We start from the raw sequence: 18,388 nt of genomic DNA on the forward strand, positions 1-18,388 counted from the left end.
TGAATGCAGCCTGCTGTTATTTACAGCTTCACAAACTGGTAAATTCCAATATCCCACTTGGTTGTGAATGCAGCCAGCTGTTATTTACACCTTCACAAACTGGTAAATTCCAACATCCCACTTGGTTGTGAATGCAGCCAGCTGTTATTTACAGCTTCACAAACTGGTAAATTCCATCATCCCACTTGGTTGTGAATGCAGCCAGCTGTTATTTACAGCTTCACAAACTGGTAAATTCCAACATCCCACTTGGTTGTGAATGCAGCCAGCTGTTATTTACAGCTTCACAAACTGGTAAATTCCAACATCCCACTTGGTTGTGAATGCAGCCAGCTGTTATTTACAGCTTCACAAACTGGTAAATTCCAATATCCCACTTGGTTGTGAATGCAGCGTGAAATATTGGAATTTATAATTCTATGGTCACACCCACAAATCCTGTCTCATGGTTCCTATTGGCTGACATGTTATAGCATCCTAATCAGTCCATTCGGATGCCCTGGGGGAGGGGGGGGGGGCGTTTCCCCCCAGGTACACGTCTCGGCTCAGCTTCCCCTCATCTTAACCCGTTAGTGTGAGAAATGCATAACAGACCCCCCAGATCAGCGTCTTGGTCACAACTGCATCCCTTGTCTATTATTACAACGGTCAAGTTATTTACCGCGGTTTCCACTTCTTCTACGTGGATAATGACTCCTGTCATTGAAAATAAGAATTTGTTCTTAACTGACGGTGCGGCAGGGTAGCCTAGTGGGTAGAGCGTTGGGTTAGTAACCGAAAGGGTTGCAAGATCGAATCTCTGAGCTGACAAGGTACAAATCTGTCTTTCTGCCCCCTGAACAAGGCAGTTAAACCCCACTGTTCCCCGGTAGGCCATCATTGAAAACAAGAATTTGGTCTTAACTGACTTGCCTAGTTAAATAAAGGTAAAATACATTTTAAAAAAAAATGAAAAACTTGTCTTGTAAAATTAAAAAATAACAGTCCTGCTAAAAATTAATATGTTGTCTTAAGACTTCTAATCTAACATGGAATTGTTTTAAGAAAGTCATACCGTGGATCATTTCATTTTGGGATCCTTTTTATTTGATCCATTGAATTTGTCCTTTTACTACTTACTATAGAAATACTATACTACTTACATAGAAATACATGTATTTATTACTAAGGTTGTCTGCCCTCTATCTAGGAGATAGGAGAAAGCTCAGGATATACAGGAAGTGTAAGTCTGAAGCTGTAAAACAGGTCTGTTCAAAGGGCTGCAGTGTTTTGATATTAAAACGGTGTGTCTGTCTGTCAGGAAGAATTGCAACGTGTTTGAAAACAAAAAGTAACAAGCAATCAAATGAAAACAATACAAAAACAAAAAGATAATATACTGACAATGTACATCATCTAGGATCCCATCAGTGTCCATATCTCAGTGTGACCTTAGAACATGGACTGGTAGGTGGTACGTGTGTGTGGGTAATAGGATATCGCTGGTCTTCATGGTCACGCTCCTTCCCTGGTCGTGGGAAAGAGACGTGAGAGAGGTGGTGGCAGGTCTATATAAACTGGAGGTCTGTCTACAGTTCCCTGGGTAGAGAGAGCTGCTGAGAGAGGTGGTGGCAGGTCTATAAACCTGAGGTCTGTCTACAGTTCCCTGGGTAGAGAGAGCTGCTGAGAGAGGTGGTGGCTGGTCTGTACAGTTCCCTGGGTAGAGAGAGCTGCTGAGAGAGGTGGTGGCAGGTCTGTCTACAGTTCCCTGGGTAGAGAGAGCTGCTGAGAGAGGTGGTGGCTGGTCTATATAAACTGGACGTCTAGTCTACAGTTCCTGTGATGTAATCAGTAGTGGACGTGGCTTGCCTGGTGTCGTTGGGACCGTTTCACATTCGCACCTACAACACGTGTGCAATTCATTCAACATACAACATTTACACAGCTAACATAGACTTGCCTAGTTAAATAAAATAGAGAAATATTTAGAAGAAGAAAAAAAATCTCTAAGAGCACAGCTTTGTACCCGCGTCAATAAGGATCTGGAGGCATGCGTGTAAACGTTGTAAAAGGCCATGTGAATTAATTAAATAACGTTTTGGTTGCAGTTTACCTTCACTAGAATAAATATTCTCGTCTTTATAACCTGTGCTGGCTGTGAGCTCATGTATGAAACACGTTGAGGCATGGCGCGTATCTTCATGGTCCTATTCAGTGCGAAAAACTGTTTAAGAACCAAGCATTTCACTACACCCGCAATAACGTCTGATTAATATGTTTATGTGACCAATTACATTTTAATTTGATTTGCACCGTTTTTACCTTTTTAAGAAGCAAAACGGAGCAGAACGAGAGTTTCTATTGGACAAATTCAGGGAGGTTCCTCCCCGTTTCCGTTCCATTTGCTTCCGTTTAATAAACTTTTTTTAACCGCCTGTTTTCAATGTGGAGAGATACGATAAAAAAAATCATATATTTATTTATTATTATGAACACAACAAATACAAAAAACAGAAATATAAAAACAAGAGTATATAAACCTATTTCTATAATCATTTTCAATTTGTTAAATACTTTTACGGTGCGTATTGCTTTATGTATTTTTTTTACATTTACTGATCATTTCGAAATAATATTTCAATTCTCTCTTAAATAATGTGAAAAGAGGGGTTTGTTCTCTGCCCACTTCATTTTACGGATAAAGAATCTTCCATGAAAGATAAAGAAATGATACAAAAAAAATGAAAGTTAAATCAGGGTCCATATCATTTTGGATCGATATAAAACATAATACCAGAGTGTCCCAGGTTAATAACGTGGAGAGATGCTACTGGTAGACTCATACCATGAATATACTTTACCGTCTCTAAACACCTCCGATATAAAGGGTTTATTCCCAAAGTTACCGGGATGAGACGTGTCCTACTTATACCGGTACATTCCTAACAACTTAAAGCATTACGAAACTTACATTATATCAAATAAACCTCTCGTAGTAAATAAACCATTCAGTTGTTGTTGTTGTTGTTGACCAAATCGGACTCTTATTGACCTCCATAACTAAACAAAACGACTTGCTGGGTGGGTGAAACAACGACAAAAACGCCACCTGCTGGAAGGAGACACGTTTTTCCTCCGAGATGGACCTTCCTCTTCCTGTTCGTCTCTTCCTGTTCCTCTCTCTTCCTCTTCCTGTCTCTTCCTCTTCCTGTCTCTGATCACACTTCGCGCCACTGAGGATTTTTAAGGAGCTGCGTTGTCAACTTGTATCATCACAATCAATCAGAAAAGTCATTTTGTTGTGTTGATTATGGTAAGTCACGGCGTCTATTGCATCGATTGTCCAAGTCAACAACTCATTCCCTGACAAACAACAACAGACAAACAAATAGTTCATTCGTATTTGTGTAGAAATGTGATGTTGTTGCAGATTTGTCAGCTAACGTTAGCTCCCCCATGTTAGTGTTTTAGAGTAGCCATTAGCTTAGCAGTGGGAATAAGCTAGTTAGTCAGCTAGTAACCACCTGTAGTTACCCTGTTTTGGTTATTTTTAGTAGGATTTCTAGCTAGCTAACTAGCTATCATGCTAATGAAAACCAATGCATGTAGCTAACTAGCTATCATGCTAATGAAAACCAATGCATGTAGCTAACTGTCTATCATGCTAATGAAAACCAATGCATGTAGCTAACTAGCTATCATGCTAATGAAAACCAATGCATGTAGCTAACTAGCTATCATGCTAATGAAAACCAATGCATGTAGCTAACTAGCTATCATGCTAATGAAAAACAATGCATGTAGCTAACTGTCTATCATGCTAATGAAAACCAATGCATGTAGCTAACTGTCTATCATGCTAATGAAAACCAATGCATGTAGCTAACTGTCTATCATGCTAATGAAAACCAATGCATGTAGCTAACTGTCTATCATGCTAATGAAAAACAATGCATGTAGCTAACTGTCTATCATGCTAATGAAAACCAATGCATGTAGCTAACTGTCTCTGCAAGTCAGTTGTTTCCATGGCAAACATGAAAGTGACAGTCGGTTTGTGGCATCGAGTGGCATTTTTCACGGGCAGATCGTAAAGATAAATATGCGACGGGACTAGAAATAGATACAGCAACTGATAATGCTAAGTTGGGCTCCCGGGTGGAGAAGCGGTTTGATGCACTGCAGTCCCTGGTTCGAATCCAGGCTGCATCACATCCGGCCGTGATTGGGAGTCCCATAAGGTGGCGCACTTTTTGCCCACCGTCCGTCCGGGGTAAGACCGTCATTGTAAAAATAAAAATAACTTGTTCTTATAAATAGGGAATAGGGTGCCAATTAAGTAAATAAAGTGTAAATATAAAGTACATGATGGTACGAGATACAGTAACTGATAAAGCTAAGTATGTGATGGGACCAGAACTAAATACTGTATCTGGCCACGCCACACATCGCTCATGTGTAACTTAGCAATACATGTCTTCAAATGAAATGTAATTTAACGACTAGGATAGATCCCAAACTACACTGTATTCCTGTATAGTGCACGACTTACTTTCTAACCAGAACCCTATAGTACATTTAAATAGGGAATAAGGTGCCAGTTAAGTACAGTGGACTAATTTACTTCCTTCCCTTCCATTCTAAGGACATCAGACGGTTCTTTGTATCAAGCAAACCCGCAGCGCAGAAACCGTCTCAGGATGGAAACCTCAACACAGAGTCCCCGAAGAAGAAATCCGTCTCAACAGACGAAGAAGTGAAGAAAAAGCAAACTGCCACCAAGGTATATATTATTATATAACCAGAGTCTCTCTAGTCAGTGAACCGGTCCATCACCAAGGTATATATTATTATATAACCAGAGTCTCTCTAGTCAGTGAACTGGTCCATCACCAAGGTATATATTATTATATAACCAGAGTCTCTCTAGTCAGTGAACTGGTCGATCACCAAGGTATATATTATTATATAACCAGAGTCTCTCTAGTCAGTGAACTGGTCGATCACCAAGGTATATATTATTATATAACCAGAGTCTCTCTAGTCAGTGAACCGGTCCATCACCAAGGTATATATTATTATATAACCAGAGTCTCTCTAGTCAGTGAACCGGTCGATCACCAAGGTATATATTATTATATAACCAGAGTCTCTCTAGTCAGTGAACTGGTCGATCACCAAGGTATATATTATTATATAACCAGAGTCTCTCTAGTCAGTGAACCGGTCCATCACCAAGGTATATATTATTATATAACCAGAGTCTCTCTAGTCAGTGAATAACCACACTTATGGTGGTGAGGATGAGGAAGATAATAATGGTGGTGAGGAAGATGATGGTGGTGGTGATGATGGTGATGCGGATGAGGAAGATGGTGATGATGGTTGTGAGGAAGATGGTGATGATGATGGTGAGGAGGAGGAGGATGGTGGTGAGGAGGAGGATGATGATGATGGTGGTGATGATGGTTGTGAGGAAGATGATGAGGATGGTGGTGATGACGATGGTGGTGATGATGATGATGATGGTGGTGGTGATGATGGTTGTGAGGAAGATGATGAGGATGGTGATGATGGTTGTGATGATGGTGATGATGACGATGGTGGTGATGATGACGATGGTGGTGATGATGACGATGGTGGTGATGATGTGTTCCAGGTGGTGAAGAAGAAGAAGAAGGACAGTGATAAAAAGACAAAGAAGCGTGCTGTCATTGAGTCAGGTAATAAAGATGGCTGCTCCTCTGGCTGCCCCCCCTCTGGCTGCCCCTCCTCTGGCTGCCCCTCCTCTGGCTGCCCCTCCTCTGGCTGCCCCTCCTCTGGCTGCCCCTCCTCTGGCTGCCCCTCCTCTGGCTGCCCCCCCTCTGGCTGCCCCCCCTCTGGCTGCCCCCCCTCTGGCTGCCCCTCCCTCCTCTGGCTGCCCCTCTGGCTGCCCCTCTGGCTGCCCCTCCTCTGGCTGCCCCTCCTCTGGCTGCCCCTCCTCTGGCTGCCCCTCCTCTGGCTGCCCCTCCTCTGGCTGCCCCCCCTCTGGCTGCCCCTCCTCTGGCTGCCCCCCCTCTGGCTGCCCCCCCTCTGGCTGCCCCTCCTCTGGCTGCCCCCCCTCTGGCTGCCCCCCCTCTGGCTGCCCCCCCTCTGGCTGCCCCCCCTCTGGCTGCCCCTCCTCTGGCTGCCCCCCCTCTGGCTGCCCCTCCTCTGGCTGCCCCCCCTCTGGCTGCCCCTCCTCTGGCTGCCCCCCCTCTGGCTGCCCCTCATCTGGCTGCCCCTCATCTGGCTGCCCCTCATCTGGCTGCCCCTCATCTGGCTGCCCCTCTGGCTGCCCCTCTGGCTGCCCCCCCTCTGGCTGCCCCTCTGGCTGCCCCCCCTCTGGCTGCCCCCCCTCTGGCTGCCCCCCCTCTGGCTGCCCCCCCTCTGGCTGCCCCCCCTCTGGCTGCCCCTCTGGCTGCCCCCCCTCTGGCTGCCCCCCCTCTGGCTGCCCCCCCTCTGGCTGCCCCCCCTCTGGCTGCCCCCCCTCTGGCTGCCCCCCCTCTGGCTGCCCCTCCTCTGGCTGCCCCCCTCTGGCTGCCCCTCTGGCTGCCCCCCCTCTGGCTGCCCCTCCTCTGGCTGCCCCTCCTCTGGCTGCCCCTCCTCTGGCTGCCCCTCCCTCCTCTGGCTGCCCCTCCCTCCTCTGGCTGCCCCTCCCTCCTCTGGCTGCCCCTCCCTCCTCTGGCTGCCCCTCCCTCCTCTGGCTGCCCCTCCCTCCTCTGGCTGCCCCTCCCTCCTCTGGCTGCCCCTCCCTCCTCTGGCTGCCCCTCCCTCCTCTGGCTGCCCCTCCCTCCTCTGGCTGCCCCTCCTCTGGCTGCCCCTCCTCTGGCTGCCCCTCCTCTGGCTGCCCCTCCTCTGGCTGCCCCTCCTCTGGCTGCCCCCCCTCTGGCTGCCCCCCCTCTGGCTGCCCCTCCTCTGACTGCCCCTCCTCTGACTGCCCCTCCTCTGGCTGCCCCTCCTCTGGCTGCCCCTCCTCTGGCTGCCCCTCCTCTGGCTGCCCCTCCTCTGGCTGCCCCCCCTCTGGCTGCCCCCCCTCTGGCTGCCCCTCCTCTGACTGCCCCTCCTCTGACTGCCCCTCCTCTGGCTGCCCCTCCTCTGGCTGCCCCTCCTCTGGCTGCCCCTCCTCTGGCTGCCCCTCCTCTGGCTGCCCCTCCTCTGGCTGCCCCTCCTCTGGCTGCCCCCCCTCTGGCTGCCCCCCCCTCTGGCTGCCCCCCTCTGGCTGCCCCCCCTCTGGCTGCCCCCCCTCTGGCTGCCCCTCCTCTGGCTGCCCCTCCTCTGGCTGCCCCTCCCTCCTCTGGCTGCCCCTCCCTCCTCTGGCTGCCCCTCCCTCCTCTGGCTGCCCCTCCCTCCTCTGGCTGCCCCTCCCTCCTCTGGCTGCCCCTCCCTCCTCTGGCTGCCCCTCCCTCCTCTGGCTGCCCCTCCCTCCTCTGGCTGCCCCTCCCTCCTCTGGCTGCCCCTCCCTCCTCTGGCTGCCCCTCCCTCCTCTGGCTGCCCCTCCCTCCTCTGGCTGCCCCTCCCTCCTCTGGCTGCCCCTCCTCTGGCTGCCCCCCCTCTGGCTGCCCCCCCTCTGGCTGCCCCCCCTCTGGCTGCCCCCCCTCTGGCTGCCCCTCCTCTGGCTGCCCCTCCTCTGTCAGTGGAGGTATTACTGGCCCTGTGTTTTTAGAATGGGACATTAAATGTTCATTTCCAAATTGTATTGTTTTATTTTATTTCACTTTTATTTAACCAGGTAGGCTAGTTGAGAACAAATTCTCATTTGCAAATGAGGCGACATATTCATGATTTAGGCGGAATCCCGACCTAACACAAGGTCAGAGGGTCAGAGAGGCAGGTGAGTCATAGTGATTTTCAGTGGACAGACATATAGTGGTAGACCACAGTGATTTGTCATGCTCAACATGTATAAATATGCCTCTGTGGAACTATTGGATAAAGTCAGACTTTATCGACCAGCATTTCTACTCTTCCGTATTCATTGAACCTGTTTTAGTTGTGAACTCAAACGGACAGAGAGCGGTGATGTCCAACGGGCCTTCCAAAAAACAAAACACTTTCTCTGGCTGTTATCAGAGAATACGGAGGTCATCCTGCAGGTGGTTTCTGAAACTAATTACGTCTTTGTTAAGAGTCTGTCGAGTCTAAAGTTAAGGAGGGTTTCCTCCCAAGGTTAAGGAGGGTTTCCTCCCAAGGTTAAAGTTAAGGAGGGTTTCCTCCCAAGTCTAAAGTTAAGGAGGGTTTCCTCCCAAGTCTAAAGTTAAGGAGGGTTTCCTCCCAAGGTTAAGGAGGGTTTCCTCCCAAGGTTAAGGAGGGTTTCCTCCCAAGGTTAAGGAGGGTTTCCTCCCAAGGTTAAAGTTAAGGAGGGTTTCCTCCCATGTCTAAAGTTAAGGAGGGTTTCCTCCCAAGTCTAAAGTTAAGGAGGGTTTTCCTCCCAAGGTTAAGGAGGGTTTTCCTCCCATGTCTAAAGTTAAGGAGGGTTTCCTCCCAAGGTTAAGGAGGGTTTCCTCCCATGTCTAAAGTTAAGGAGGGTTTTCCTCCCAAGTCTAAAGTTAAGGAGGGTTTTCTCCCAAGTCTAAAGTTAAGGAGGGTTTTCCTCCCAAGGTGGAGAGGGAAGGACCTGCTGTACATTCCAGCCACTAACCAGCTGCTTGTGTCTGTGGTCTCATGTCTACAACACTGATGTAATGGTTAAGTTAGTCACCTGGCTATTTTTGTTGTTGTCATCACCAAACCTCCCTCCCTCCCTCCCTCCCTCCCTCCCTCCCTCCCTCCCTCCCTCCTGTAGACTCTGAGGAGGAGGTAGTGGAGCATAAGCAGAAGGTCCGGAAACAGCACCCTCCTCTTCCTCCTGCCAAGAAAGACCCGGTGCAGTATGTCTCTGAGACAGGTAAGACAGACTAGACTCCATAGCGGGAGAATACCAGGACGTACCAGAAATAACGCCAGCATACCAGGACTAAACGGGAGAATATGAATCATCCTGACAGACTCTAGTGACATGAATCAGAATATGAATCATCCTGACAGACTCTAGTGACATGAATCAGAATATGAATCGTCCTGACAGACTCTAGTAACATGTATCAGAATATGAATCATCCTGACAGACTCTAGTAACATGTATCAGAATATGAATCATTCTGACAGACTCTAGTAACATGAATCAGAATATGAATCGTCCTGACAGACTCTAGTAACATGAATCAGAATATGAATCATCCTGACAGACTCTAGTAACATGTATCAGAATATGAATCGTCCTGACAGACTCTAGTAACATGTATCAGAATATGAATCGTCCTGACAGACTCTAGTAACATGAATCAGAATATGAATCATCCTGACAGACTCTAGTAACATGTATCAGAATATGAATCGTCCTGACAGACTCTAGTAACATGTATCAGAATATGAATCATCCTGACAGACTCTAGTAACATGAATCAGAATATGAATCATCCTGACAGACTCTAGTAACATGAATCAGAATATGAATCATTCTGACAGACTCTAGTGACATGAATCAGAATATGAATCGTCCTGACAGACTCTAGTAACATGAATATGAATCATCCTGACAGACTCTAGTAACATGTATCAGAATATGAATCGTCCTGACAGACTCTAGTAACATGTATCAGAATATGAATCATCCTGACAGACTCTAGTGACATGAATCAGAATATGAATCGTCCTGACAGACTCTAGTAACATGAATATGAATCATCCTGACAGACTCTAGTAACATGAATCAGAATATGAATCATCCTGACAGACTCTAGTAACATGTATCAGAATATGAATCGTCCTGACAGACTCTAGTAACATGTATCGGAATATGAATCGTCCTGACAGACTCTAGTAACATGTATCAGAATATGAATCATCCTGACAGACTCTAGTAACATGTATCAGAATATGAATCATCCTGACAGACTCTAGTGACATGAATCAGAATATGAATCATCCTGACAGACTCTAGTAACATGTATCAGAATATGAATCATCCTGACAGACTCTAGTAACATGTATCAGAATATGAATCATCCTGACAGACTCTAGTAACATGTATCAGAATATGAATCGTCCTGACAGACTCTAGTAACATGAATCAGAATATGAATCATCCTGACAGACTCTAGTAACATGTATCGGAATATGAATCGTCCTGACAGACTCTAGTAACATGTATCAGAATATGAATCATCCTGACAGACTCTAGTAACATGTATCAGAATATGAATCATCCTGACAGACTCTAGTGACATGAATCAGAATATGAATCATCCTGACAGACTCTAGTAACATGTATCAGAATATGAATCATCCTGACAGACTCTAGTAACATGTATCAGAATATGAATCATCCTGACAGACTCTAGTAACATGTATCAGAATATGAATCGTCCTGACAGACTCTAGTAACATGAATCAGAATATGAATCATCCTGACAGACTCTAGTAACATGTATCAGAATATGAATCATCCTGACAGACTCTAGTAACATGAATCAGAATATGAATCGTCCTGACAGACTCTAGTAACATGTATCAGAATATGAATCATCCTGACAGACTCTAGTGACATGAATCAGAATATGAATCATCCTGACAGACTCTAGTAACATGTATCAGAATATGAATCATCCTGACAGACTCTAGTAACATGAATCAGAATATGAATCATCCTGACAGACTCTAGTAACATGTATCGGAATATGAATCGTCCTGACAGACTCTAGTAACATGAATCAGAATATGAATCATCCTGACAGACTCTAGTAACATGTATCAGAATATGAATCGTCCTGACAGACTCTAGTAACATGTATCAGAATATGAATCATTCTGACAGACTCTAGTGACATGAATCAGAATATGAATCGTCCTGACAGACTCTAGTAACATGTATCAGAATATGAATCATCCTGACAGACTCTAGTAACATGTATCAGAATATGAATCATCCTGACAGACTCTAGTAACATGAATCAGAATATGAATCGTCCTGACAGACTCTAGTAACATGTATCAGAATATGAATCGTCCTGACAGACTCTAGTAACATGTATCAGAATATGAATCATTCTGACAGACTCTAGTAACATGTATCAGAATATGAATCATCCTGACAGACTCTAGTAACATGTATCGGAATATGAATCGTCCTGTCAGACTCTAGTAACATGTATCAGAATATGAATCATCCTGACAGACTCTAGTAACATGTATCAGAATATGAATCATTCTGACAGACTCTAGTAACATGTATCAGAATATGAATCATCCTGACAGACTCTAGTAACATGTATCAGAATATGAATCGTCCTGACAGACTCTAGTAACATGAATCAGAATATGAATCATCCTGACAGACTCTAGTAACATGTATCAGAATATGAATCGTCCTGACAGACTCTAGTAACATGTATCAGAATATGAATCATCCTGACAGACTCTAGTGACATGAATCAGAATATGAATCGTCCTGACAGACTCTAGTAACATGTATCAGAATATGAATCATTCTGACAGACTCTAGTGACATGAATCAGAATATGAATCATCCTGACAGACTCTAGTAACATGTATCAGAATATGAATCATCCTGACAGACTCTAGTAACATGAATCAGAATATGAATCGTCCTGACAGACTCTAGTAACATGTATCAGAATATGAATCATCCTGACAGACTCTAGTAACATGAATCAGAATATGAATCGTCCTGACAGACTCTAGTAACATGAATCAGAATATGAATCGTCCTGACAGACTCTAGTAACATGAATCAGAATATGAATCATCCTGACAGACTCTAGTAACATGTATCAGAATATGAATCGTCCTGACAGACTCTAGTAACATGTATCAGAATATGAATCATTCTGACAGACTCTAGTGACATGAATCAGAATATGAATCGTCCTGACAGACTCTAGTAACATGTATCAGAATATGAATCATTCTGACAGACTCTAGTGACATGAATCAGAATATGAATCATCCTGACAGACTCTAGTAACATGTATCAGAATATGAATCATCCTGACAGACTCTAGTAACATGAATCAGAATATGAATCGTCCTGACAGACTCTAGTAACATGTATCAGAATATGAATCATCCTGACAGACTCTAGTAACATGAATCAGAATATGAATCGTCCTGACAGACTCTAGTAACATGTATCAGAATATGAATCATCCTGACAGACTCTAGTAACATGAATCAGAATATGAATCATCCTGACAGACTCTAGTAACATGTATCAGAATATGAATCATCCTGACAGACTCTAGTGACATGAATCAGAATATGAATCATCCTGACAGACTCTAGTAACATGAATATGAATCGTCCTGACAGACTAGTAACATGTATCAGAATATGAATCATCCTGACAGACTCTAGTAACATGTATCAGAATATGAATCATCCTGATAGACTCTAGTAACATGTATCAGAATATGAATCATCCTGACAGACTCTAGTAACATGAATATGAATCATCCTGACAGACTCTAGTAACATGTATCAGAATATGAATCATCCTGACAGACTCTAGTAACATGAATCAGAATATGAATCATCCTGACAGACTCTAGTAACATGTATCAGAATATGAATCATCCTGACAGACTCTAGTAACATGTATCAGAATATGAATCATCCTGACAGACTCTAGTGACATGAATCAGAATATGAATCATCCTGACAGACTCTAGTAACATGAATATGAATCGTCCTGACAGACTAGTAACATGTATCAGAATATGAATCATCCTGACAGACTCTAGTAACATGTATCAGAATATGAATCATCCTGATAGACTCTAGTAACATGTATCAGAATATGAATCATCCTGACAGACTCTAGTAACATGAATATGAATCATCCTGACAGACTCTAGTAACATGAATCAGAATATGAATCATCCTGACAGACTAGTTACATGAATCAGAATATGAATCATCCTGACAGACTCTAGTAACATCCCTCCTCTTTACCTCCCTCTCGCTCTCTCTCCCCCCTCCTGACCTCCCCCTCCCTCTCGCTCTCTCTCCCCCCTCCCTCCCTCTCGCTCTCTCTCCCCCCTCCCTCCCTCTCGCTCTCTCTCCCCCCTCCCTCCCTCTCGCTCTCTCTCCCCCCTCCCTCCCTCTCGCTCTCTCTCCCCCCTCCCTCCCTCTCGCTCTCTCTCCCCCCTCCCTCCCTCTCGCTCTCTCTCCCCCCTCCCTCCCTCTCGCTCTCTCTCCCCCCTCCCTCCCTCTCGCTCTCTCTCCCCCCTCCCTCCCTCTCGCTCTCTCTCCCCCCTCCCTCCCTCTCGCTCTCTCTCCCCCCTCCCTCCCTCTCGCTCTCTCTCCCCCCTCCCTCCCTCTCGCTCTCTCTCCCCCCTCCCTCTCGCTCTCTCTCCCTCTCGCTCTCTCTCCCTCTCGCTCTCTCTCCCTCTCGCTCTCTCTCCCCCCTCCCTCTCGCTCTCTCTCCCCCCTCCCTCTCGCTCTCTCTCCCCCCTCCCTCTCGCTCTCTCTCCCCCCTCCCTCTCGCTCTCTCTCCCCCCTCCTTACCTCCCTCTCGCTCTCTCTCCCCCCTCCTGACCTCCCTCTCGCTCCCTCCCTCCCTCCCTCCCTCCCGCTCTCTCTCCCTCCCTCCCTCTCGCTCTCTCTCCCCCCTCCCTCTCGCTCTCTCTCCCCCCCTTACCTCCCTCTCGCTCTCTCTCCCCCCTCTTGATCTCCCGCTCTCTCTCCCCTCCTCCTTAACTCCCTCCGCCTTACGCCCCTCCCTCCTCTCTCTCCCTCCCTACCCCCTCCTTACCTTCATCCCCCCCCCCCCCCCCCCCTCTCTCTCTTTAGATTCAGACAGTGATAACTTCCTGTCTCTGAAGAAGTCTGCAAAGCCCCAGGATAATGGAGTGACCAAACCAGGGAAGGCCCGCACCGGGACCAAAGAGATCTACAGGTCCCCCTCGAAACCCACCCCTGCGCCCGCCAAGGGGAAAGGAGTGATAAAGAAGTCTCCTCCAGCCCCCGTCACCCCTAAATCAGCGCCCCAGCACACCAAACGCACCCCCACCTCTGTCCTGGACTACTTTGGCAGTGGGAGTGTCCAGCACTCGGGCAAGAAACTGGTAGCAAGTACCAAGAGGAAAGCTGTGAGTAAAACACCCTGATTATTCCCCTTCATTATCTCTCTACTCTCCCTCCAGCCTTCTCAGGACCCAGGTCTAGTGTTTAGTCTGACTAGTTAACTAGTTGTTGTTGATGAGACCCAGGTCTAGTGACTAGTCTGACTAGTTAACTAGTTGTTGTTGATGAGACCCAGGTCTAGTGTCTAGTCTGACTAGTTAACTAGTTGTTGTCGATGAGACCCAGGTCTAGTGACTAGTCTGACTAGTTAACTAGTTGTTGTTGATGAGACCCAGGTCTAGTGACTAGTCTGACTAGTTAACTAGTTGGTGTTGATGAGACCCAGGTCTAGTGTCTAGTCTGACTAGTTAACTAGTTGTTGTTGATGAGACCCAGGTCTAGTGACTAGTCTGGCTAGTTAACTAGTTGGTGTTGATGAGACCCAGGTCTAGTGACTAGTCTGACTAGTTAACTAGTTGGTGTTGATGAGACCCAGGTCTAGTGACTAGTCTGACTAGTTAACTAGTTGTTGTTGATGAGACCCAGGTCTAGTGACTAGTCTGGCTAGTTAACTAGTTGTTGTTGATGAGACCCAGGTCTAGTGACTAGTCTGACTAGTTAACTAGTTGGTGTTGATGAGACCCAGGTCTAGTGACTAGTCTGACTAGTTAACTAGTTGTTGTTGATGAGACCCAGGTCTAGTGACTAGTCTGACTAGTTAACTAGTTGGTGTTGATGAGACCCAGGTCTAGTGACTAGTCTGACTAGTTAACTAGTTGGTGTTGATGAGACCCAGGTCTAAGTGACTAGTCTGACTAGTCTGACTAGTTGTTGTTGATGAGACCCAGGTCTAGTGACTAGTCTGACTAGTTAACTAGTTGTTGTTGATGAGACCCAGGTCTAGTCTGACTAGTTAACTAGTTGTTGTTGATGAGACCCAGGTCTAAGGTCTAGTCTGACTAGTTAACTAGTTGTTGTTGATGAGACCCAGGTCTAGTGACTAGTCTGACTAGTTAACTAGTTGGTGTTGATGAGACCCAGGTCTAAGGTCTAGTCTGACTAGTTAACTAGTTGTTGTTGATGAGACCCAGGTCTAGTCTGACTAGTTAACTAGTTGTTGTTGATGAGACCCAGGTCTAAGGTCTAGTCTGACTAGTTAACTAGTTGTTGTTGATGAGACCCAGGTCTAGTGACTAGTCTGACTAGTTAACTAGTTGGTGTTGATGAGACCCAGGTCTAAGGTCTAGTCTGACTAGTTAACTAGTTGTTGTTGATGAGACCCAGGTCTAGTGACTAGTCTGACTAGTTAACTAGTTGTTGTTGATGAGACCCAGGTCTAGTGACTAGTCTGACTAGTTAACTAGTTGTTGTTGATGAGACCCAGGTCTAGTGACTAGTCTGACTAGTTGATGACGGCTCTGTGTTGTCCCTCCGGCCCTCTCAGGACCATGATGAGTCGCTGACTGATGAGGTCATCGCCCAGCAGCTGCAGATGGACGAGGACATGGAGTTGGAGAGGCTGGTCCACGAGGACGAGGAGTTTGCCAGGACGCTGGCCATGTTGGACCAAGAACCACACGCCAAAAAGGTGAAGGATAAACTCACTACAAACTCTCTCTTTCTCTCTGAAAGATTCAACGAGTGTGTGTGTATATATATATATATGTGTGGTTCCATCTCTCTCTCTGTGTGTGTGTGTGTGTGTGTGTGTGTGTGTGTGTGTGTGTGTGTGTGTGTGTGTGTGTGTGTGTGTGTGTGTGTGTGTGTGTGTGTGTGTGTCCAGGCTCGTAAGGACTCTGGTGAGGATCTGGGGTCTGACACGTCAGCCAACAAAAGCATCGCTAACTCCTCCCACAGCAGCACTACCAGCCAATCACAGTCCAATGGGCGGGACCACAACCAGGACGTGATCGGTCCGTCCCCTAAAAAGGTCCCCCCTCTTGTTAAAACCAGTTCCAAACTGGCCGTGATGAAGAGAAGGGAGGTGGAAGAGGAAGGAGGAGGGAAGACAAATCTGACTATCAAAATGCCCGTCTCTCCCAAAAAGGAGTTCCTAACCACTTCAAGCACAGACAGGAAGTCCAAGCCCAAAACAGGAAGTGTAACCATGGTGACCACACGCACGACTCTTAAAACCTCCCCCAAGAAAGAGGTGAAACTTTTTTTAAATCAACAGTTATAGTTAATATAAATAACCCAAACCTGTGTGACTGTGAGTGACTGTGAGTGACTGTGAGTGACTGTGAGTGACTGTGAGTGACTGTGAGTGACTGTGAGTGACTGTGAGTGACTGTGAGTGACTGTGAGTGACTGTGTGTGTGACTGTGTGAGTGACTCTGTGAGTGACTCTGTGGGACTGTGAATGTGACTGTATGAGTAACTGTGACACTGTGGGACTGACTGTGACTGTGTGTAACCGTGACCGTGAGAGACTGTGAGTGACCGTGAGAGACTGTGAGTGACTGTGAGTGACTGTGTGAGTGACTGTGTGAGTGACTGTGTGAGTGACTGTGAGTGACTGTGACACTGACTGTGACTGTGTGTGACCGTGAGAGACTGTGAGTGACTGCGCGTGACTGTGTGTGTAACCGTGAATGTGTGTTTGTGTCCAGAGCACCAGTCCAGAGGATTCAGAGAAGAAGCGAGGGAACTCCTCAGCCTTCCGTAGTTTCCTGAACAGAGACGGACCCAGAGCCCTGGGGTCTAAACCCATACCCACTGTAAGACAAACACAGAGCCCTGGGATCTAAACCCAGAGCCCTGGGGTCTAAACCCAGAGCCCTGGGGTCTAAACCCATACCCACTGTAAGACAAACCCAGAGCCCTGGGATCTAAACCCAGAGCCCTGGGATCTAAACCCATACCCACTGTAAGACAAACCCAGAGCCCTGGGGTCTAAACACAGAGCCCTGGGGTCTAAACCCAGAGCCCTGGGGTCTAAACACATACCCACTGTAAGACAAACCCAGAGCCCTGGGGTCTAAACCCAGAGCCCTGGGGTCTAAACACATACCCACTGTGAGACAAACCCAGAGCCCTGGGGTCTAAACCCAGAGCCCTGGGATCTAAACCCATACCCACTGTAAGACAAACCCAGAGCCCTGGGATCTAAACCCAGAGCCCTGGGATCTAAACCCATACCCACTGTAAGACAAACCCAGAGCCCTGGGATCTAAACCCATACCCACTGTAAGACAAACACAGAGCCCTGGGGTCTAAACCCATACCCACTGTAAGACAAACCCAGAGCCCTGGGATCTAAACCCAGAGCCCTGGGATCTAAACCCATACCCACTGTAAGACAAACCCAGAGCCCTGGGGTCTAAACCCAGAGCCCTGGGGTCTAAACACATACCCACTGTAAGACAAACCCAGAGCCCTGGGGTCTAAACCCAGAGCCCTGGGGTCTAAACCCAGAGCCCTGGGGTCTAAACACATACCCACTGTAAGACAAACCCAGAGCCCTGGGATCTAAACCCATACCCACTGTAAGACAAACCCAGAGCCCTGGGGTCTAAACCCAGAGCCCTGGGGTCTAAACACATACCCACTGTGAGACAAACCCAGAGCCCTGGGGTCTAAACACAGAGCCCTGGGATCTAAACACAGAGCCCTGGGGTCTAAACCCAGAGCCCTGGGATCTAAACCCATACCCACTGTAAGACAAACCCAGAGCCCTGGGATCTAAACCCAGAGCCCTGGGATCTAAACCCATACCCACTGTAAGACAAACCCAGAGCCCTGGGATCTAAACCCATACCCACTGTAAGACAAACCCAGAGCCCTGGGGTCTAAACCCATACCCACTGTAAGACAAACCCAGAGCCCTGGGATCTAAACCCAGAGCCCTGGGATCTAAACCCATACCCACTGTAAGACAAACCCAGAGCCCTGGGGTCTAAACACAGAGCCCTGGGGTCTAAACACAGAGCCCTGGGGTCTAAACCCAGAGCCCTGGGGTCTAAACACATACCCACTGTAAGACAAACCCAGAGCCCTGGGGTCTAAACCCATACCCACTGTAAGACAAACCCAGAGCCCTGGGATCTAAACCCAGAGCCCTGGGATCTAAACCCATACCCACTGTAAGACAAACCCAGAGCCCTGGGGTCTAAACACAGAGCCCTGGGGTCTAAACACAGAGCCCTGGGGTCTAAACCCAGAGCCCTGGGGTCTAAACACATACCCACTGTAAGACAAACCCAGAGCCCTGGGGTCTAAACCCAGAGCCCTGGGGTCTAAACACATACCCACTGTGAGACAAACA

The 18,388-nt window shown here is 47.1% G+C and overlaps 1 protein-coding gene across 1 annotated transcript in view; it reads left to right on the forward strand.

Annotated features, from left to right (window-relative positions):
• The first annotated feature begins 3,153 nt into the window (after nucleotides 1-3,153).
• Nucleotides 3,154-18,388, forward strand: part of LOC123740074 (replication factor C subunit 1) — a 38,351-nt gene continuing 23,116 nt past the window's right edge. Inside the window, exons 1-8 of the mRNA XM_082973929.1 lie at nucleotides 3,154-3,292; nucleotides 4,625-4,762; nucleotides 5,639-5,702; nucleotides 8,783-8,884; nucleotides 13,849-14,147; nucleotides 15,566-15,709; nucleotides 15,905-16,273; nucleotides 16,734-16,841. Coding sequence (XP_082830055.1) covers nucleotides 3,290-3,292; nucleotides 4,625-4,762; nucleotides 5,639-5,702; nucleotides 8,783-8,884; nucleotides 13,849-14,147; nucleotides 15,566-15,709; nucleotides 15,905-16,273; nucleotides 16,734-16,841 — 1,227 coding nt within the window. The 5' untranslated portion in view covers nucleotides 3,154-3,289. The remainder of the gene's footprint in view (nucleotides 3,293-4,624; nucleotides 4,763-5,638; nucleotides 5,703-8,782; nucleotides 8,885-13,848; nucleotides 14,148-15,565; nucleotides 15,710-15,904; nucleotides 16,274-16,733; nucleotides 16,842-18,388) is intronic.

This window comes from Salmo salar, chromosome 04, assembly GCF_965601325.2.
Source record: "Salmo salar chromosome 04, fSalSal1, whole genome shotgun sequence".
Classification (NCBI taxonomy): Eukaryota; Metazoa; Chordata; class Actinopteri; order Salmoniformes; family Salmonidae; genus Salmo; species Salmo salar.